Genomic DNA, 22,504 nt, shown 5'->3' on the forward strand with positions numbered 1-22,504 from the left:
TGACTTCTGTCTTAAAGGTGTCTCCTTCCTGCAGTTTTATAGACAATTAGGAAAAGAAAAGGCACAAGGATTTTTTTCTAGAAATTAATAGTTCATAGATCACTGTAGTCTGCCTTGACCTTGTTTAATACAGAAAGTGCATATTCCTAATTGAATATCCCGGTGAGCTTCAGAGGCATGAGACATATCCAAAGCTCACATTTCAAGTTTACATTTGAAAAGTTAATAAAATGCTTCTATTTTTTACCTTTTCCCAGTGAATTTTTTATGTGCATTTTTGAGGTCATGTATAAATAGCCAGACACAAACGTTTGTGCAGTGCTGGTGGCGTGTCATGATATTTTGAGCTGTTCTGATTGTTAAATGATGAACAGTGGATTTACATTTGTGTGATTACGATATGTATGTGGTAAATGGTAAAGCTAAGTTGTACATAATTTTTTTTCTTGAAGTTTTACTGTCTTTTCTGTTCCCTGCTCTTTATTTCATCTCCCTCAGGGCTTCCCTTAACTTTCCAAGTCCCTGACTCCTAACAGCAAAAGGCATTTAAAAATAAGCCTAGCATTGGCACAGGTTGCCCAGAGAAGCTGTGGATGCCCCATCCCTGGAGGTGTTCAAGGCCAGGTTGGATGGGGCTTGGAGCAACCTGGTCTGGTGGAAGGTGTCCCTGACCATGGCAGGGGTTTGAAACTAGATGATCCTTAGGGTCCCTTCCAACTCAAACCATTCTGTGATTCTATGATGATTCTAAAGTAGAAATGTTGTGTTTCCTTTCTCAGATGTGAGTATTTCCCCCAATTTTCACCTGCTCAGCATTCAAATTAAATGAAAGTTAAACCTTCTCCTGAACCCTTTTCCTGTCCATAACTTGTTTGATATTTTATCCACACCTCTCTGGTAAAAAAATGACATTATACCTGGCTAAACTGAATGTTGAGCATCTCCTTCGGTGTCCTTGGGAAGATGCTTCCTTCCTGAAGATACTTGGATTTTCAATTTTCCTGCTCAATCCTGAGGTGCTACACTGCTGAAAATCCTGGTGTTTTCTTTGCTGCACCCATCTACCCCATCCACTGATGCATCCACACCATGACATTTGGGTGTTTTTCCAGCAGGAATGACTTGGTGACACGTTCCTGGGTTGGTGCTGCTGTCAGTTACCAACTGCTCCTTGCAGGGTGCTGCAGGAAAATGTTCCTCAGGGGCATCCCAGTGTGTGGGTATCAGGCTACAATTAAAGCAGCTGTTTATCATTAGTGTAATAGCTAAATGTATTTCTTAATGCCATTTAAAATCAAGTTCTTAGTTTTACTTTAAAGGCTTAATGATTTTTGTTTTTTAAGTCTGAAGCATTGCTTCTGGTGCTGTCTTTTATATTTTTAAGATTTTTTTTTGTCCCTGAAGTTTAGTTGAGGCAAAAACCAGTAAGGGGTTGGGGCTGCTCCAGCTGTCTTGAATTAGCAGGAGCCTTCCTGTAGCTGGAGAGGATTTTCCTTCAGCAGGATTTGCAGACTTGGGAAGTCCTTGCCTGAGCTTCAGTGGCTTGGAATTAGATTTCAGCAGCAGAGTATGTCCCCAGAAGGCTGAAAACACGATGTCATCCGTCTAACACAATGTCTCTAGAAGGCAGAAGAAAGAATGTTTGGATTCCCCTCATATTTACCTGTGTTCGCTTTGAAGGAGCAGTATTTTTCCTCTTTTGCAAGGTCTTTAAGCCTGGAGCCTGAAGCTGCTCCGTGCGGCAATTTAGAGAAACTGTTCAGGTCTGAGACTGAATATGGTCGAGCACAAAGGAGATTTACTAGCACTGGATGAGGCCTGAGCAGTTGTGACACGATTTCTGACGTGGTTTCCTTCTTTTCCTGCAGGTTGGACGAAGTTTGCCCGGCTGACGCGGGCGCTGACCAACAGCCGGAGCGTCCTGCAGCAGCTGACGCCGATGAACAAAGCTGAGGTGGTGCACAAGCACTCCCGCTTAGCTGAAGTAAGTGAGGTGGACACCAGCCTGATCCCTTCCTAGGGCAGGGGGGGAAGAAAACCCACCCTAATTCCCCTTGTTAAATTAATATTCTTAGAGGAAAATATTTCCCGACTCTGATTTTTCAGCCTCGCCTCTACTTGTCCTAAAGCAGCACCACGTGGCAAGCCCATGTTTATAGGACAGGTCATAAAAGAACTCTCTGTAGGACACTTTTACTTAAATGGCCTGTGCCGCTTTGGGCAAGTTTGGAAATATATCCTCTGAGAGAAGGCAGGTTACAACCACTCCTCCCCCACCAGGTTCGGGAAAAAATGAATTTTCCTCAAAGGAAAGTGAAACAGATAAAAACTATTTATTTAACAAACACACAGGAAAAGGATAATGATGCTAATTAATAAAACCTCTCGCTCTGCTGAGAGAAACCTGGGAAAATTTCAGAGGCCTTCTGTAGATCTCTCTCTCTCCCCCTCCTTGGAGCTGGGATGGGGTGGTGGGCCCACCTCCAGGGCCAAGGACTCAGTGGAAAGTCCTCCCAATGTATTCTGATGTTGAAACAGTCCAGCAGGGAAAAAGGGAAAAAAACGAAGTCCCAGGAAAACCAAAGTTCAGCTCTCCAGAGGAAAAGGAGCTGAAAAACTGGCCAAAAGCTGGCTGGAAAGAAAGCAAGCCGGGTGCTTCCTCCCGCTCCTCTCGCCGCCGCAGCTGAACGCAGAGAACCTTCTCTATCTCTGTGTCCTTGAAACATGAAAAAAACCTGCAAAACTGCTTTGAAAAAGTACACTTTTCTCTCCCCCCTCTCAGGCTCAGTTTAAAGGCATAGAAAGGCACAAAATTAATTTCTGGGCATAGAACAGCGATATGGGATGCACATCATAAAGTCACCCCAAGACATGGCCCTATTTCTGTGCATACAGTCCTCAGCTTCCTGGCTGTCCCTTGACTTGGCGTGCACAGTGTGCTCCTCTAGGTGCTGTCTCACAGTGATGTGGAACCAGGATTGATGTCCTCGAGTCCCTCTCCCAGGGAAATGGGACTGTCTGAGAAACCTCTTTGGAAGCATCCCTGTCTGGGTCCCCATGGACTCATCTTGACTTCCTTGCCAAGCCATTCCTGCAGTATTTCCCTCATCACTTTTATCTTCAGAACTGATGAAGTGAACTCTCTGGGAGGTTGCAAACATCTCCTTAACAGTGCAGGTGGTGCAACAAGTGAATACCTTCAGGTTAACTGATGAAACAGAGGTACTGCTTTCATCTTCATGTCCATTGGTAGTGAAAAATAAATGTGTCAAAAATGTAAGGTCAAAATACATAGGCTACTGTAAATGACGGCCCTTGTGCCAGAGAATTTGTCCTGTAGAACAGATAGCAGCTTTAAATGTTTGGTGGGGTTTTTTTTGTTGTTGTTGTTTTTTTTTTTTTTTTTTCCATTCCCTTTCTGGTTTTAGTGAACTTTGATAATAAAAACTCAAATAATGAGAATGGAAACCCCCAGTTTTCAGGGGGTGTCAGTGTGATGTTTTCCCCTGAATGATCCCATATTGGTATGGGATAAACGCTAGATTACTGACACCTCGTGCTTTTTAAATTCATGACATTTCAGTGTCCTGTAATTCCAGTTATATCCATTCTTGGTTTAGTCTGGAGAAGGGAAGACAGGAGAAGATACGGTAAAAATATTCAGAAGAGTCTAAAGCAGCTGCATAGAATGAGGGAGGAAATTGTTCACCAGGATTGCTATAGCTAGAGGAAAAAGAAATGGCATTAGGTCACAGCAAGGAAAATTTAGATCAGTCAGCAGCAAAACCTCAGGTAAAGGAGTAGGTGTGCTCAGGAATAGGTGGGGTGAGGTTGTACTCAGGAATTGTTGCTTGGAGAATGTGCAAACTCCTCTCTTAGAAGTAGTTTATGGCTGGAAAGTGCTTTGTAGGCAAAGTGCTGTGAGGAAGGCAGGCTGAGTGGAGGTTCACCATTGCTGTACAGGCCCCATTTTCCGTATTTCTGTGTCTGAGCAGGAACATTATCTTCATAGCTCATCCCTTGCAGAATGTCCTGCTCACCTGATCAGACCTAACAGTTATCAGTCATTTTCATTAGGTGTACACAGGAATAATTCAGTCAGTCTGTGGTGAATGCAGCTGACTAACAAGATACTGTGTATTCTTTGGTGATTTAAAATTAAAAATTCATGCAGCATGAAAGAAATAATCATTATAGTTCAGTGGTCTCCACAGCCACTTGCCACCCACTCACCATGTCAAACTCAGCATGATATTATGTTAAGAATAATAATTATGCTTTTACAGTATCGTGGGAGCTCCCGAGCACTCCACCACCAGAGGCGCAGGGAACTATCAAGCATATGTTGATCGCATTCTGCTTGAGCCCTAAGTAGCTTATTTTTCCAGCTCTAGTGAGAATGTTTCCAGCTCCTGCCTCAGTGAACAAGGCAGGGAACAAACAGGCCTGAAGAAACCAGGGAAAGAAGTCCGAGTGCTGATTTATCGGTGAAGTGTTGGACACTGATGAGTCCAAAGAGATAACTGGAGATAACGACCAAGTTATGAGGCAAAGCCAAAATGGTGTGTTAAGTGCAGGTGAAAATTTTGGCTTTGAAAGAAATTTTCACAAGGCTGCTGTGAGAAAATGATTGTGTCGATCACTGCTTTAATTCCAAGGAAAAACCCATGGATCCACCAGCAAGTTCAGTGTGCCCCAGTGGTTACAGGGGTATAGAAGCGCTGATAGTCACTCTGTCCTGGGCACTGGGGGAGGGACACCTGGAGTTTGATATTTTTATGGGTCTCACCAAGGCTTTGGCATCTGTGGGTGTCTCTGGCAAGTGCCATTGAGACGACACCACTCCACAGAGGGCTTTGTGTTACACTGGAGCTGGTGTGACACGAGGCTGTTGGCAAAGGGAGCAGCCATGGGCTCCTGGAGGTCTCTGCTTCTCTCTCACCACTGCCTGTGTAGTGGGTCCAGTGCTCTTCTGGCCATGGATAAATTTGTGAAATTCTACTGACTCTGTAGAAAACAAATGGCTAATTAATGTAACAAGTTAGTTTTTTGTTGTGTCAGCTCAACTGAATTTCCTTACAGATCGTGATTGCTAAATATGACCTTAGGGAGGATGGGAACAGGTAGGTAGAAGCAGATTTGCATCCCTTCAGCCTGACATTGGCCCAGATTGGACATCTTGGGAAGCCACATCCCCCATCACAGAATGAGGGAGGTTGCTGTTGTTGTCCCTTGGTTATTCCTGAAGAACAGATTTTCAGCAGAGCCAGACTTTTACTGTCTGATCTCAGTACCAGCTTTCTCTTAAAAACATCTAGAAGACAAGACTGCAAAGAATTAATGGAGAATCCCTGTCTATTGTGCTTGAGTTCATATTCTTAGTTGTTACACAGTTTATTCAGAGCCATTTACTCCTCTCCATGGAGGAAGCATCCTATGTTTGATCAATTTCACACATCTGAGGCTGCTGTTTTCCATCTGACTGTCCCTGGACATATGGTGCATCAGCCCCAGTATGGGACAGGTGTAGGGCTGAAATGAGTTTTAAAGTTGCTGTAATTATATATTTTATCCCATACGGACTTCAGATGCCCAAATGTATCCCCAAATGGATCTTTCAGTTGTCAGTGCAATATATTGCCACGTGTGTGTTCCTTTGTGCCTTTGTTTCTTGTGTTGCACTGAGATAAAAGGTAATTTAGATTAGCTGGGAATGCGTTAAGTGACTTCGGCTTTGTTTTTGCTGTGTTTCCAGTTCCACAATTTTACAACAGTGAGAATGCAGGAGATTACAGCCTTATCAGAAAAAAAAAAGAGAAGTAATTACAGGAAATAAAAGAGAGCCCACTAGTGATACTGAGCTTGTGGGAGCAACAACGTTTTGAAGAAAGTAGGAAGGAAGAATGATATTGGCTGGGTGGTAGGGCAGAAGTTGTGCACATGATGCCTCATTTTAGGAGGTTGGCCAGCAAGGCTGGAGTCTGTTTCACCTTTGATAGGGTGTTGCTCTGGCTCAGCAATGGTTTAAAAAAGAGGTCAGGCACAAAGAATTAGTCTCGTAACAATTCCAAGTATGAATACTCATGTTTAGATTAAGTGTTAGGAAGAAACTCTTTACTCTGAGGGTGGTGAGGCACTGGAACAGGTTGCCAGAGAAGCCGTGGATGCCTCATTCCTGGAAGTGTTCAAGGCCAGGTTGGATGGGGCTTGGAGCAACCTGGTCTAGTTGAAGATTCCCTGCCCATGGCAGGACGGTTGGAGATAGATCATCTTTTAGGTCCCTTCCAACCTAAACCATTCTGTGATTCTGTGTTCATAACCGCAGAACATAAGCTGGTGTGGCAGTACCCGAAACCTCTTTATGGAGCCTCTCTTCCCTTGCTGTTGGCATGGTTTCCCCTCAGTCCGTCTTCAAAGACCTCCCTTTTTGCAGGAGTATCCTCAGATGCCATGCTGCTCCCTTTCATTGAGTGATAGCTGCCTCCACACATTCTAAATAAATCAGCTTAGAAACTGCAGGTTGCTTTGCAATGTCCAACGAGTACAGACCCATCTCTGCTGCTCCTCACAGAAATCCCTAAGACCCCTTATTGGATCCTGTTCACTGCAAACAGTAACATTTGCCTCTCTGCCTCTTACAGGTTCTCCAGCTGGGATCTGATATTCTTCCTCAGTACAAACAAGAAGCTCCAAAGACTCCACCACACATTATACTCCACTATTGTGCTTTTAAGACCACCTGGGACTGGGTCATCTTAATTCTAACCTTCTACACAGCAATCATGGTTCCATATAACGTGTCCTTCAAGACAAAGCAGAACAACATTGCCTGGCTTGTGCTGGACAGTGTCGTGGATGTTATTTTTCTGGTTGACATTGTTTTGAACTTTCACACGACCTTTGTTGGCCCCGGGGGAGAGGTTATATCTGATCCCAAGCTCATACGGATGAACTACCTGAAGACGTGGTTTGTGATTGATCTTCTGTCCTGTTTACCATATGACATCATCAATGCCTTTGAGAATGTGGATGAGGTAAGTGACTGTAGTCTGTCTCAAAAGGATTATTTTAATTAGGGATTAATTTAGAAGCTCGTTTCCAGAGAGGCAGCTCCTGCTCTGTGCAAATACAGGGGGCTGGTCTTGAGCTGCTGGGATTTACCAACAAGGCATTCCTGTGTTGGAGAAGAGGTGCCTTATGATTCCAGTACCATGTGTGGATGTTTTCTTTAGTGATGGGGGTTTTAGAATTGCTTGCTTGTCATCCAAAAGCGTTGGTGCAAGTCCCTATCAAAGTGGGTGGGGCCAGTTGGGACATCCCCTGTCGCAGCCTTCCTTGTCAGCTCAGTCTTTGGGCAGTTCTAACCCGTTGCAGGGCTTGATCACAATTCTGTATCTGCTCTGGCTGAAGCTGGTGGCAAATTTGCCACTTATATGAAAATAGGCTCTGAATGAGCACTTTTTAAAATCCGGCCCTAGGATTACCTTTTGAACCAGGCTGTAATTTCTTTCTTTTTTTTTCCTTTTAACATGATTTTAAATGTTTGATTGACAGGGAGATTTATTTCCATTTTTTTTGGTACAATTCTTCAACTTCAGCTGAAATTTGAGAAACTGAGGAGAAAAAATATAAATATCTTAGATGGATGCTGAATTAAAGCTTTTTAACTGCTGAGTGTGTTAACATTTATGCAGTTGAGCTTGTGGCCTAAGCTAATACAGAAAACAAGCAATAACTACAACAAACAGTGCATGCACAAGTCAGTGTAGAGGAATTCATTATTAAAATGCAACTGTAATGGCTTTAGGACTTGTTTTAATTTTTCTCTAGAGCTTTTTATCTTCAGGGCCATAGAGAGAAGAAAAAGCCTCAGTTAATTTTTTAACGTTTTAACAGTTTTTCCTTATAATGTCATTTAGTGGGGTTTTTTGTTTGTTTGTTTTTTAATTCTCAATTCTGCACTTATATATCCTCACTATAGAAAATCCACATTCTTTTTTTTTTCTTTTAATGCAGGCTTTGCTACAAATTTTGTAGAGCTCCTTTAAAATTCCATCCCTGCCTCTGTGCTGAGTTGCATCTTTTGACATTGTTCCATTTTATTTATAGCAAATATGACAGAAGTGGTAATACTTGCAGCTTAAATTCCAGATCCTATGAAGGCTGCCCATCTGAAACCAGGTTGTACAGTAAAGCTGTGTAAGAAGGTGATGTTAGCAAGGTTGTAAATGTAGTACATCTTTTTAAAAAAGATAACCGATTTCAGTCAGAGGAACCTGATTTTTATAAAAAAATGCAGCATTATCTCCTGATTTTTGTGCTCTAATATGTAAAACAAACAGAAAATTTCTGTGCCCAAGCAGTACAGATTTAAAGGATGAGCTTAACCTCTAACATTCACATGGGAAATAAACCATCTGCAATATTTGTGACAGGGAAGAGGATCTTGACACAGTGCATTGTAATTGAGACACACCTAAAGTGGCAAATGTTAATCAAAATGTAATAACAGTAGCAAGGTATCATGAACTCCACTGATCCTAGAGCAGCTGTCATTTCCCTTCAAACAAATGAAACATAACTCCTTTTTAATAAAGAAGCCAACAGTAAGATTCCCTTGTCATGAAGAGCTGTGTTAGGGCTCTGGAGCCTCCAGCAGGTACTGGTGTATATTTATTTGAGTTCAAATCCCTCCAGCTCCAGCTTTCCCTAATGTCTGAAAAGAATTGAAGTGATTTTGAGAACAGGTAGGTAAACAGCCAGCCTTTCCTCCTTGGGTCTACATTTTCCCTTCCCCTTTCCCTGTCTTTCAGGGGAGATCTTTTTATTTTTCTGTGATATGTCTAAATTTGTGACATTTAAGTCCTTTGAGCTGGTCTGTGTGTTCTGGGTGGTTGCAGTTATTAATGCTCTTTATTTGTTTTTTAACATTTATTTTAATGGTACTACTTGTCTGGGATTTGACTTTTTTGCCCCCCAGCAGCAGTGTGTTCAAACACTGTTCACAGGTGAAGAATAAGTAAATCTATAATCTTAATTTGGGAGAGATACTCCGATTAAAAGCAATGTTTCTCATTAGAAAGCAGGTGTTTCCTTCTTAAGGCAAGTAGGAGAGAGAAGAGTTCTTTTGCCTCGTGATTCTGGTAGGTTTTAGCTCTGTGTCTTGGCCCTGGGGTTGGATAAAAGCATTAAAGTTGATGATGGTGGTATTCCAGATAAAGTTGCAGAGAATGAGCTTAGCAGTAAAGACCTTGGGTGCAGGTCCTGGTGCTCTTTGAGTTCTCGGCATAGTGGCGAGGGATGGACTGAAACCAGAGTGAGCAGCCCTAAAAGCCAGCTGAGTGAAAGGTGACATTCCAAATTTCCCTTGTTTTTCCCACATCCAACCCTCGTTGTCCCACATAAAGCATCAAATGCTTCTTTGCTAGTTGTTAAGGAGCTCGATGAGAAGGGGGAATACCATTGCAGGAGGTTTCTTTTCCTCCCTGTGGGCAGATCTCTCACACATAAAGAAGGATATGGCCAAGAAAGTTTGGGATTTTGTCTCGACATTGTAGATGTAGACTGCTCTATGTGATACAGGTGCTTAAAGTGAATGAAGATGCCTTAAGCACCAGAGTGCTATTTATGATGCCAAAATTAAGGAGATAAATTGAAAGATTAACAAAAAAAATCAGTTTGAATAAAGGAAATGTGTGTTTTCTTACCGAGGGTTGTAGCTCTTCAAATGCAGCCAGTCTTGGCCACAGTAGGAATGGTGTCATTTCCCTTGTAGACAGCATTAGGTCAAGGCTGGAGTTCCCACCTGAGGCCAACATGACTTCAAGTCAAAGTTATTTTGTTGTTGAGTGCATGTAGAGCCTCAGCAGAAGGATTTGATGGAGAGGATTATGACACACAAATTGAGAACTGGGGGGGATTAAGATGATTTGAGGAAGAATTAGAGGTGTAGGTTTCCAAGCCTGGAGCTACAGAGCCAGGCTGCTGGAGTCTGCTGAGGGGATTGGGATGTGTGACAGGGAGGGGGAAAGGTAACATAGTGAAAGACACTTTGCACAGCACAGAGTGATCTAAATTGATGTGATGGATGAGGAATTAAGTGGCTACGTGATTTTGAAAGGGTAGGAAAACAAGGTGAAATAGGCTGGAGAAAAATGAACTGAGAGAAAGTGGAATCCTAGTGGGATACCTGATTTAGGAAAGTTGGTAGGATGATAGTCCCAGAAATCAGAAAAATGCACATCTTTTCTAATTGGGCAGCATTTCCTGCACTGAAATATGTTCTGGCTAAAGCAAAACCATACAGAAAACCTTTCCCATATACAGGTGTGAGAGTGGACAGTACAGTACATACTGAGGAATCCAAGCAGTTTTCAAGGAACAAGCCAGAGCAGGGTGTGTGTGCTCAGTCTCTGAAACTTGGCTGATTTTTTTACGTATAAGAGTTCTCTGGAACTTCAGATTTACTCTAAAAGTGTCTGTCTGTCTCTTCTTTCACATTAAGAAAAAAAAAAAAAAGCCACAAAACTTTGGAGTAATGGGGAATATGATGTTTGGATCCAAAGATTTTGGCCCTGTGAAGTTCCTGTTGGTATTAAGCTGTGAAGTGTGTGGTGACTGGAAATTGGTTTTTTGTCTTGGACTTGTATGTTGCTTGTCTAATTTTTCTGCTTTCTAATTTTCTTTTCCCCGAGTAATGAGCTGTATGTAACAACTCTTCCATTGCTGTATGCACCAATTTATAAAATTCATAAAATCATGACTCCCTGCTTTTGAAGCTGGACAATTGTGGTACCTCAAGACGAAGCCTTTGTATGTGTTCCGCCTATTAGAGAGATAAATATCTGACCTTTGTCAGTCTGGGCTACTGAAAGGTTGTTTGTAACCATTTGTTCCATACAAGTCAGAATTATCAGACTCACATTGTGATGAAATTCTCAGCAAATGAGTCTGCAGGTGCCTGAGAATGCTGATCAAATATGGTCAAACTATACACAGCTCCCTTTGGGACCACATACATCAATTGCCATCCCAGGGCACCAGGATGTTGGGCAGGTGTTTGGCTCTTGTCCTTACATGCATTTGAGCCTCCGCAAATGAGTATTTTGAATAAATATTCCCCAAACTAGATGGATGGACAAGCTTTTGACCAAATGGAAAATGAGTCTACAAATTAAGGGTTAAATTCAGCTGAAAAAGCCTCTTACTATTTTGAAAAATAAGATTTGGGGGTTTTTTGGTTTGTTTATTTGTTTGTTTGTTTTCTGGGAATTTTTACTGAGATTCCTGAATTTCTCAGTTTGTCATGAAACAAAACTTAGAAGCTTGATCTCTGCCAGAAACATGGTCCTGAAATGACCTGTCACATACTGTGAAGAAAGGGACACGAAGTCAGGGTGGTACACAGAGATAGCCAAATAGATGGTTTCCAGATGAGTTGTATAAAAGATCCTTTCTGCAAAAATTAATTTTCGCAAGCCAATGGCTGGAAGTGAAAGCAGAGAAATTGAAATGACCTAAACCAAAATCCTGTGCCTGTTGCTTAATAATGTAAGACTACATGACCCAGTGGCCTTTAAAATTTAGTGATCTGTGCAGGGCATATTAAAGCATGGAGCCCTTGTAATTGTAATTTTCTTTTAATTACTATTATCGATCTACTTCAGCACCGTCAGAAACTTCTTTGTATCACTGCAATTAATAGAAACTAAAATTGCAATGTCTGTAAATTGAGAGCAAATAAAAGCTGCTAAAGCTGGTGTAGCCATGTTCACACCTGCAGTGCTTTACTCCAAACATTCCCTTTGTGGGAGGTATTTGAAGGAGGGTTTTTGGAGGAAGGAGTCTGAGTGGTGTATGCAAGGTGAAGATAAATTGGTGTGTTTCAAGAATAGGACTTTGGCTCTGAAGTACAGTCTATGGCTAGGTACTTTTTTTAAATCCAGGTGGCTGACATGGAGAAAATAATTCCCAGAACTAAATCCCTGGAACCAAGTGTTAAACTATGAGGAAAATTCCTAGCAATGTAATGACAGAAGCACTAACCCCGGGACCTGGCATTTCCCCCTTTGTTATGTACTCAGAAGACAATTAAATATGAAGAATGCTGTTGTAGTGTGTGAAAAACCACAGTCTAGTAATACAATGGCATAGGTATGGTATCCAAATATAAATGTATGCACTGAAGGCATACATTTTGTAGATTTTCAACCATTTGCACCCCTTTCACTTATTCACTTCTATCACTCCACTGCACTGACTTACAGAATTGGACCTCTTCTCTTCGGCTTTTATTCTTAAGGTTTTATTGAAGTACTTCCACAGTTTAATTAATCAGCTTTAAATTTTTTAAAAAATTAATTAACCATCTACTTTAATGCTGTACAAGGCCTGGGGTATTTCTGCAGCTTTCCCTGTGGAGACACATGAATGTCTTCATGATGTGAGGGACAACTTGTGAGAGGAAAGGAGCTGAGCCAGAGCCAGTGCAGGGGGTCGTGGGTGACCTGATAGCCTCATGCTGCACCTCTCTAATGTGGGTTATGGCATACTGAACTGAAAATAAACATCCCAGGGGTCTTCTTTTTCTTTTTTTTTTTTTTTTTTTTTTTAATGTGATGTGCATATTAGGGGGAAGCAGATGTTGTGTACAAGCCATTTAAATCAAATCTTCAGTCAGAGCTGTATAAGCTGATACAGAGTCCAACAGAGGAAATCGTGTGTGGAGCACTTCCAAGGGAAGCTTGGAGTCCTGAGTGATCCCTTTTGCTCACAGAGCAGGGGAAGGTTTACAAGGAGATGAGGAAATGAAATAATCTGGTCAGATGCTCACTGAAGTGATGCTGATGGGAGTAGCACAAATTCCCATTTTGTCCTCTACCCACCTTCCCTAAGTAAGTGAAAATTATCATATTTCATGATATTGTCTTTTTTCCCCTTTTTTGGTCACACTGATGCACTAATAAATAAATAGTGCAAGATGCCACATCCCCTGATCTTGCATCTAGAAGAAATATTTTGAAATCACTCTTCTCTTTATAACCTCAGTTATTTACTGTTTGAATGTGCTGCACTGTATAGTTGTGTCATAAACAGTTCACTGGAAGTTTATTTATAATGTTACAGCTTATTGACATTTCTGTTAGAGGAAAAAAAAGAGGAACGTTTCTCCATCTCCCTGGTAAAAAAAGAAAAGATAAATCTCAAGCAGTAAATTTAGGGTTCCTTTCAGAGAATGCATGGAAAAACCTGCTTGCTTACATTTTCGCTGCAAGGACTCAAATTTTTGCTCACTGAAGTCAGTACTCCCATTGCTTCCAGTGGTGCAGGGTCAAGTATTAACTGGGCTCTGCTCATATCTAGACCTGGGCTCTAGGTAGTTTGTGCAGAAGAAGCAAAGCCCTTTACTCCTGTGTGTATCTACATAATTGAATACAACCCTAAATTCTGCTCTTAAAGTGGTGATAAATCAGAAATGTTGCTGTTTTATTTTTCTCACTCCCTCATTTTGATTTGTAACTATGCAACTTTATTATATTAATTGTTTACTGAGAAATAAAGATTTCTGATACATGTTGGAAGATTTATTTTAACGTTAACTCCAGTAAAGCAGCATTAAGGAGCTAACCAGGGATTTTAGAGCTAAGCTCTATTTAAGTAGCTAAGCTCAAAAATTTCTTTTGGGAATGATTTACTGGTTGCATTTCAAACATCCTTTACGTCCTCCTGCACTGCACAGAATAGGACTTTTTGGATGTGTGCCTGCAGGCTCACCTGCTCCTGTTGGCAGGGCTCACTGTTTCAGTCATTCCCAAAATCTGTAGGCACTTGGTTTTATCTTACATTGTGTGCCATCATGCAACAACTGTTTGGTGGAGATTGCCCATGGTGTACACAAACCCTGCCCTTTTCACTGCTTCATTTATAAATGCTGAGCTATAGCTTGACTACACAGAATCAGCTACGTGATTTATTTGGGTGATTTTATTTTTTTGGTTGTTGGTTTTGTAGTTACTCCTGGTGAGAGAAAGGTAAGGAAAATTTTGCCCACGCGTCTTTAAATAAATTATTTGGACTGAATTTCAAAATGTGCTAAGCATGGGATTCACCTGGTGAAACATGGGGCCAGGCATTGTCCACAAGGAGATACAGGCACATTTGGGGCAAGGCTCCTCATGTTCTAAGATGCACATCTAAAGTAGGTCTGAGGAGTCATTCTGCCCTAAAACTTCTGTTTCTCACCTGTGACTAACTGTAGTGACACTAGTGTGACTAGCTCAGATGCAAACCCCTCTGTGGTCTAGTTTAGGCTGAGGTGAGATGAACCCCCCCTTGAGACTGTATTTGCCTCACTTCGATTTGTCAAAGGATAAAAGCAAAAGCAGAAAAAAGATAGGTGTAAAACTCATGGGGTCCTTTTGAGTCACTGAGTCATCAGCTTTGCTGAGCAGGTTCATTGTGTCACCCATCCCATAAACTGGTCAAAATCCGCCTTTCCTCATGGTGTCTTAATAAATCTCTCTTAATTTGCAGTCTGTGCATTTCTCCCTCTGCCATCCTCCTTGGTTAAATATTTCTTTTCCCTCCCTCGTGTTTATCTCCTTGATGTGCTTAGAAAGAAGAGTCATCCCTCCCCTGCCTAAACACGCCTATTTTCCTTTCCTTAGTCTAAGCAAACTGATCTTGTCTAGACACCTCATTTATGAAATTTTATGAACATTTTTGTGGCTGTTCCAGCTGCCTCTCTCTGCAGGAAGCTAAGTTCAAATACATCTCTTCAGGGCAGAGCTTTACAAATTACTCCAGGTGGAGGATTCATCTTCACTTTGCAACAGGGGTTTGCCTTTTCCTATTGATGGTGGAAACACTCAGCTGATCTGTCCAGGAGTTGGATTAGCCTCTTCTGTGAGTGCAGCTCACTGATTGCTCCGAGTCATGTAGGAGGGGTGTGTGGGATTAACCCAAGTATTTCTTTTTCCCAGTAATCTTCATTTAAAGATCCTTGTAGTTGTAGACATTTTTTGTTAATTTGCCCTTTAATGGAAGCCTTGGGACTCTGTACTGTCAAGCTTTATCACATTTTCCTTTATTCCCACCCAGTTATTCTCTGTAGCTGACAGTGTGTTCCAGAGGTGCCATTAGCAGATTTTGTGACCATATACTATTTCTGTTTATGCCACTTAGAAACCAGCAAAATCGCTGAGAGTCACCACTTGCAACCCCTGCTAGGATCCTTTTTTATGATTTCCATTTTTCCACCCTTTCCACAAGTTCTTCAGGCACACAGGTATCCTGGTGGTGGTCCCTCTTTTCCCTGTGTTTCATAATAATTTCACCTTTTATGTTACTGAAATCCTGCATTTCTTTTGTTTAGAAAATGGGCTGTGTTATCAGAGAAAGGTATCAGGAAACGTTGGATAGATCCCAGCTAGCCTAAGCTTAGCAAACCTATTGCTCCATTGATTGCATTTTGATTTATCTCAAAGTTTCTAATTACACTTTCCCTTAACATTTGTTCAGGTATCTGTTTATTTCCTTCTTGATGCATTAGATTTTCTGGGAAATATCAACATAATCTTTGGAAACTAATGCTCAGGATTAATTTAATTTTTTGCCCAAGCCTGGATTCTTTTTACTTCATTGCAGCTTGATCACTTTACTTGTTCTTTTTTTTTTTTTTTCTATTTTTAATGTGAAGGATCTTTGGGATTTGTTTTAGTATTCTTTGCAAGGAAAAGTCCAACCTGGCATTTGGCAATTCTCACTTTCTTCTTCTTCCTCTCTAAGGTGTAGTTTCCTGTTAATAAATATTTTATTTCTTATATATTGTCAGTTCTCTGTTTCTGTTTTCTTCCTCTGGGTGATTATTTACTCATTTATAACTGATGCCCGGCTTTACAGGCTTTTCCCCTTCTTTGAGTTACAACCTTTTGTACCTTTTGATGTAAGGACGTTCCAGGTGTCCTCTGCTGCCAGGTGTCTGACTCTTCGACCTCTCATAGTTCACCTGTCCTCACTTACTGCTATCTTTAGTTCAATATACTATCATTTATAATTTACCAGCTCTTGCTCTTTTGAGACCAAGAACTCCAGTCCAGTTTACTTTGCGATTGTTCATTTTTTTATGAACTGATTCAATTCCTTCTTCAGGTCAATGGGGACTTCTTCAAAATCCTGTAAGAACAGAAGGTAGCGTAGCATCACATTATGTGTAGTAATTGGCTGTTGAATGAAGAAATAAGCCTGCTGTTGCATCTGCAGAGCATCTCAGCCTCCTGTTATTAATAGCATTTATTCCCCAAGCTCATCTGGAGCAGGATCAGTCTCACATTGTGAGGCAGTGCTCCGTAGTGTCTGTTTCTGTAATCACACAATGCAGATTGGGTTGCTGTGCAGATCTGGGCTCTCTGGGTTTCTAAGGATGGGTTTGATTTCTCCTCACATCAGCTGTGTAAGCGATAGCCCTCAGCTTTTTTGTGTTCAGTGGGAGGGGAGGGAGACAGCTCTGGGAGGTGATTAATCCCCTCCCCAGCTGTCAGAGATGGATGGGGTGAATCACTCCTCTGACATGGCCCACTCCTCACTCTCCAGGGAGGAAAGATGGGCTTGTCACACAGACAGGATGGTTGGCCATCAGTTTGCAGCATTCTGGGAGACCCAGGAGGGTGCTTGGAGCTCAGTCCATGCTGTGGCCACACAAAACTGTTTTGCTCTTGCACAGAGGTGAGCCCCGGCTGCAAACGCCTCCAAGGATTTGATCACTTTTATAGCAATTTTAATGTAATTGCTTGTGTCCAGCATAAGGATATTAGCTTAAATTTAGCTTCACATCTGTATATGCTGCAATCACTCTTTTACAGTGGCAACATGCCCTACCAACATTTCATAGCACTGGTTCTTGGCCACTTCATAAATTCTTCAAAACCATGGTGTGCTGAACATCAAAACTTAGAGAAAAGTTTTTCTTTCTTTTTCCTCTGACCTTTTCTGAGACAGTGTTTTCTGTTAAATGATGCAGTACCGGTCCCCATTGTCACAGCTTGGAGTATTTCAGTTTTAGAACACATTTAAAATGCATATTTCATTTCTTTTTGTTGTTGCTGTTGCGTGTGTACTCACAGCTAACAACAAATAAATAAAAAATCATGGAGTGAAATCTAATTGAAAAAGTGCCTAGGGTTAAAAACATATTGTTCCCTAGTAAAAAGAAAAAGTTATGCATGATTTACCATTTCAGCATACTGGGATTTAATTTTGAGGTTTAAGCAGATTTTTGTATATTTAGATGGTTGAAACTAATAGCTGTTTTTGTTTTTATTTTACTTTTTAAAAACACTTATGCAATAATTTCCAACTTCAGAAAAGGTTAATTAGATTAGTGAGTAACCAGTTATTCTTTCTCAGATTTTACAAACATGCAGCTCTGCTATTCTGCTGCTCCTTCAGTGTAGAACAGACTCCACTTTCTCTTCCCTTGTTTAGGAGGTTTTAGGTAGAGTCATTGTGGACTCAGATGATTTCCTGCCCTTTTTAACCTTAATTTTCCATCAGTGACAATGTTTCCTTCATCCTCTTGCATGTTTGGCTCTTGACCCCTGTGTAACGCGACTTTGGCAGCTTCATCCTTCCCATTGCCTGGCTTATCAGGGATTCATTAAGTGCCAGAGAACTTTGCTCCCTGTTCTTGCTGGAGAGGCACAGGTCTATTCCCATGGCGGGCATCGCAGTTTTGGGAAACATCTGTCTCAGTCTGGTGGCTGGAAAAGTTCAGCTGGATGCAGATACACTGCTTAGACACTTCTTTCATCCTGGAAGACAGAAGTTTGACAGGGTGGTAACATCTAGGGTCTGAAATGGCAAGAATCAGGTTGTTCTAAAAGGAAGGATTGGTCCCTCTGCATATCAGACTGAGTGCTGTCATCAGTTGTGCCTCCACTATCAAACTGAATTTCCCTTCTTAGTGTATCAAGAGAATTTGAGAACACAGACTTTGCAAGGCGCTTGTGTCAAGAGGCTTGGGCTTTGTTTAATCATGAATGTCTAGTTTAATTCCAAAGTTAAACATCCATCCCTCAAAAATATCTTTCTGGATAAATTTGACAGTGTCTACATCCTTTGTATGGCTTCAGCTGTCTCCTAAATTGAAATGGTGGTACAAAAATAGCAGGTTCAGGGCCACTGCTCTTGTCCTCTCTTGATCCAATGGCCTTAGAAGTCCCTGGGAAAGACTGTCATGACTCATATTTGTGATAGTTAAATTGATGATGTGTGTCAGATGGGAATTTGGTTCCAAACTTGACACCCAAAATGCAGCTTTGGAGTGGGTGGTTTTCCAGTGGAAAATTTTCTGCAGCTGAGATGATTGATGATGAGCAAGCTGAGTGTCCTCATCTGATTAGGACGTGATAAAATATGTTAGCCAAAACCCTAAGGGGTGGACTGGATGTTTGATAACATAAGGAGATAGTCTCAGTTAGAGAACAGAGCCCAGCAGCTGTTACAGACAGTTGGCCCAGTTGAAATGGCAATGGAGTCACAAATGCTCCTCCCAGAAGGCTGGATCTCCAGCATCCAACATGTGCTTTATTTACATGATGCCTGTGCCAAACTGGATTACATTCTCCATTCACAATTTCTAATCACCTCTCTGTTCCTCGAGTGCTGAAGTTGCTTCTGTCAGAGCAGATGCTCATCCTGGAGTAGACGGTTTCCAAAGTATTCATTACGGAGCATAAATACAGTTAAAAGAAAAATGAAATTAAAGGCAGCCTGCAATCAACTGAGTTTAGAAAACTGAGTTTCTTAATAGCCCAAATGTAATTCAAGGCACTTAGTCTTTCTCATAACTTCTACCAAAGACATTGTTTCTGAATCTGAGGCAGAGCTTTGCCTATTAACAACTGTGCATTAATTGTTGGCAGTTTTATAAGTATGAAGGTACCAGCTTGATCCAGCCAGTACTTAGTGCATATGTAATTGATACATATACATACCTATATCTGATATACTCCATATGTGATGTATCACATATTCATTTAGCATTTGTTTAATTGCTCTCTCCTATACAGTGCTTTATGGAAGAGGCTTTTGAAGCTTCCAGTATAGTCTTTCTATTTTGGAAGCTTAGACAAGAAATGTGAATGTTCAATGTATCTCTTGATTTTTTGGCCTTAAGTAAGGGGTCAGACTAAACTGGCTTTAAGATTTACAGTTAAACTGACTTAAATGAATTACTCTTTGGAAATAATACATTTCAATGTCAGCTAAAATGAAATATTTCTCTTTGTTTCATACAGAAGAGATATGAGTGTTACCTGTGCTTAGGTAATGACAAAATGACAGCACAAACTTTCTCCCAGACTTTGAAATAAATGCTGTATTTTTATATTATTTGTACAACTGATAAATTGTCCATGTAACTTAGAGAGAGAAGATGAAGTGTGGGCGGGGGATGGAGGTCACACTGTAAACTCTTCTGTTCAAGGGTTGTTTGTGCAGTAAAAAGTGCAGTGTAAGCTGTGCCACTGGGACAAACTACTGGGTGTAAAAAAGGGACCCCCAAGTTTGAAGTCCAGGTCTCTTAACTCCTTCTCTGACCTTAATCCTGGTAATGAATGGTGACTCTTTAAGTAAAATGGAAATAATACATCTCTGCTTGACCAGTGCAACAGGATTTGGTCCTATGAGAAAAACACCCTGCTGTTTTTTCCTTCTTTTGCAAGTTGTAAACTTTCAGAATCAAGGTTAACTCAGTGAAACATATTGCAGAATAACTATAAAACTACTCTGAAGTTATCTTTTTTTTTTTTTTTTTTGGATGTGGATATTCTCTGGGGTGGGACCCTCATTCAGTAGTCCATTGGCCACAGTCCATTTTGTCAGGAATATTGGAAGGGACTTCCCAGTTTATTGGAAAAGCTGGCTGCTTGGAGTGTCTCACAGTCATATATCCTAAGGCAAATAAATAGATAGACATTTAGATGGAAATAAGGATGATAAACTAGATCTCTGTCTTGTGTAAATGCAAAATGCAGAAATCAAAATGGGAAAATTCCACTTCCCTCTGTGGTATTAGTCATCATGAGAACTTGAATGCAAATATAGAGCTTCAATTTATTAAGGATTTGGGGATCTGAAACACATTCCAACAGGATTTGAAAAGCATACAAGAACTGTGCCAAACAGATTACATCTAGAAATATCAGATGTATGTTACCCTTCAAACGTTGGGAAAAGGGAAAGAAGGTGCAAAAAGAAGAAGAAACAGAGGTGCAAAAGAGATGAATGTTCTTCTGGCATGGAAAACTCCAGAAACTCCAGTCTTTTACTGTTTGATAATATAATTAGCCAATGTTTTGACTAGACTGATTTGATAATGATGCATAGAAAAGGGCAATTTAATCTTGGCACAGTAACTAGGAATTTTTGCCTCATTGCTTTCTATGTCTTAATTTCTACTTTAAATTAAATGTCTTCAGCTTCTGAATGTTTTATATGAGAAAGCTTCCTTTACAAACTTTCTATTTTGAGCCACTAATTAATTTAATGCACAAGTTAGGTATATCATGGGATTGCAGTAGATCAAGAGCATATTTTTGTTCTCTTTCTGCATCTCTAAACTCTCAAACCTTTTGTGCATTGAGAAGGACATATGCATTTCTTATCCCCTCTCGGATGTTTCTATTAACTTTCTGATGGTCCTTGTGCTCTTATTCCCTAAATATTTGTATTTCCATTATTTGTACTTCATGTATCTTGCCTGACAGGAAGAAAAACAACACTGCACCAACACTTGCTTTAGGAAAATATCTGCAGTATTTGTCTGTTGCTTGGAAAGGAAATTAACCCTGTGTGCAAAGGCACGTGCCTTGTGGTCTGTATTTCCCTCACTCAGGAAGGTGATGTGCCCACAGTTGTTTAGTTCCATGTTCAGTCAGTGAGACTTCTTGTAAATAACAAAGTATCCAGAGTTATGTTTGAAGGATAATAAGAGGTGGAGAGTGTTGTGCTAGAGGAAGTTACTCAGCTCCTGTTTGGTGGATGGGACTAACAATAGGCAGATTTCTCTGAATTTCCCACTGCAATTACGTTCTGATGTTTCTCTTGAGCATCTCTCAGTGTTGAGGGTTGTTGAAGTAGGTGTGCCCCTGTTTTGGCCAGAATAACAATCCTCTGCTTGGATTTAATAAAATGCTGTTCTGAGAAACTTCAGTAAGATTCCCCTGGGATGGTGTCATTCCATCTGTGACTACTCTTCCACCTCCTTTGATCTTCTTGAGGTCAAAGCAGTGTCTCCAATTTACTTTAAACTGGCGAAGCATCGAACCCCTCCTTTTTGTAATAAACTTGCTGTTTCCAACTTTGGATTCTACAGAACTCTCCTGTTGCTTTGAAAGACTGAGTTTGAACAAAGTAATTTATCCACCTAGTGAGTGCCAAACTCAATTTAGCCTGACGAGGACAAAAGCACTGGAGGGGGGGGAGGAGGGTTTGATCTTGTATTCTGTTATTTGAGGCCTGAAAAATTACATAGAAAGATTTTAAGCAGATGCAGGAATTGCTGTACAGCCTTCTGTGCAAACCAGCAAGATATTTCAGATCAAATAATGATTTTTACTCTTTTCCAGGGAATCAGTAGCCTCTTCAGTTCCTTAAAAGTGGTGCGCCTTCTACGGCTCGGTCGGGTGGCCAGGAAGCTGGACCATTATCTGGAATATGGTGCTGCTGTGCTGGTGCTGTTGGTGTGTGTGTTTGGGCTGGTGGCCCACTGGCTGGCCTGCATCTGGTACAGCATCGGGGACTACGAAGTCATAGATGAACTGACCAACACCATCAAAACGGACAGTTGGCTCTACCAGCTGGCCTTGAGCATCGGGACCCCATATCGCTACAACACCACGGGCTCGGGCCAGTGGGAAGGAGGGCCCAGCAAAGACTCCTTGTACATATCCTCTCTCTACTTTACCATGACAAGCCTTACAACGATAGGATTTGGGAACATAGCACCAACCACGGATGGGGAGAAGATTTTCTCGGTGGCCATGATGATGGTTGGCTGTAAGTAAAATCTGATTTTCTTGTGTTTAAGGGAAGTTCTGTGGCCAGTACGATGCTTGTAAAGCACACTTGCTATAAGCTTTCTTGACATCCTACAAAAACCAGCGGTACCTAGGAAATGAACTTGGAATTCTTGAAAACAGGTATTGAAATTGTGTAGTTGCTGTAGCTTTTAAATTGCTTGCAAGGCTAAGTGGTCTGGGTACATAAGTGTGTCCAATGGCAAGCTCATACTTGGGGCCTCATCTTTACACTTCAAAGATGGCTTTTATCATGTTCGAAAGGTTTTGGCTGGAGTTTGGTTAGAAGTTGCAAAGTGTATTTGAATTCAGGTAGTCTAAGTTTTGTTTATAAACTCGCACAAGCCTGGAATCGTTTGATGTAGTTTTATCCAATTCTTGAAACATTTAGTGATTCCATAAATTGATTGTGTACTTTATGGCACTGG

The 22,504-nt window shown here is 41.1% G+C and overlaps 1 protein-coding gene across 1 annotated transcript in view; it reads left to right on the plus strand.

The window, feature by feature from the left end:
* The window catches only part of KCNH5 (potassium voltage-gated channel subfamily H member 5), a 144,821-nt gene that overhangs the window by 23,599 nt on the left and 98,718 nt on the right, over window positions 1-22,504 (plus strand). The window contains exons 4-6 of the mRNA XM_042047621.1: window positions 1,869-1,984; window positions 6,642-7,034; window positions 21,627-22,056. Coding sequence (XP_041903555.1) covers window positions 1,869-1,984; window positions 6,642-7,034; window positions 21,627-22,056 — 939 coding nt within the window. The remainder of the gene's footprint in view (window positions 1-1,868; window positions 1,985-6,641; window positions 7,035-21,626; window positions 22,057-22,504) is intronic.

The sequence above is a fragment of the Corvus kubaryi genome, unplaced genomic scaffold (genome assembly GCF_017639235.1).
Source record: "Corvus kubaryi isolate FWS band 111438036 unplaced genomic scaffold, C.kubaryi_AGA036_p1.0 66, whole genome shotgun sequence".
Classification (NCBI taxonomy): domain Eukaryota; kingdom Metazoa; phylum Chordata; class Aves; order Passeriformes; family Corvidae; genus Corvus; species Corvus kubaryi.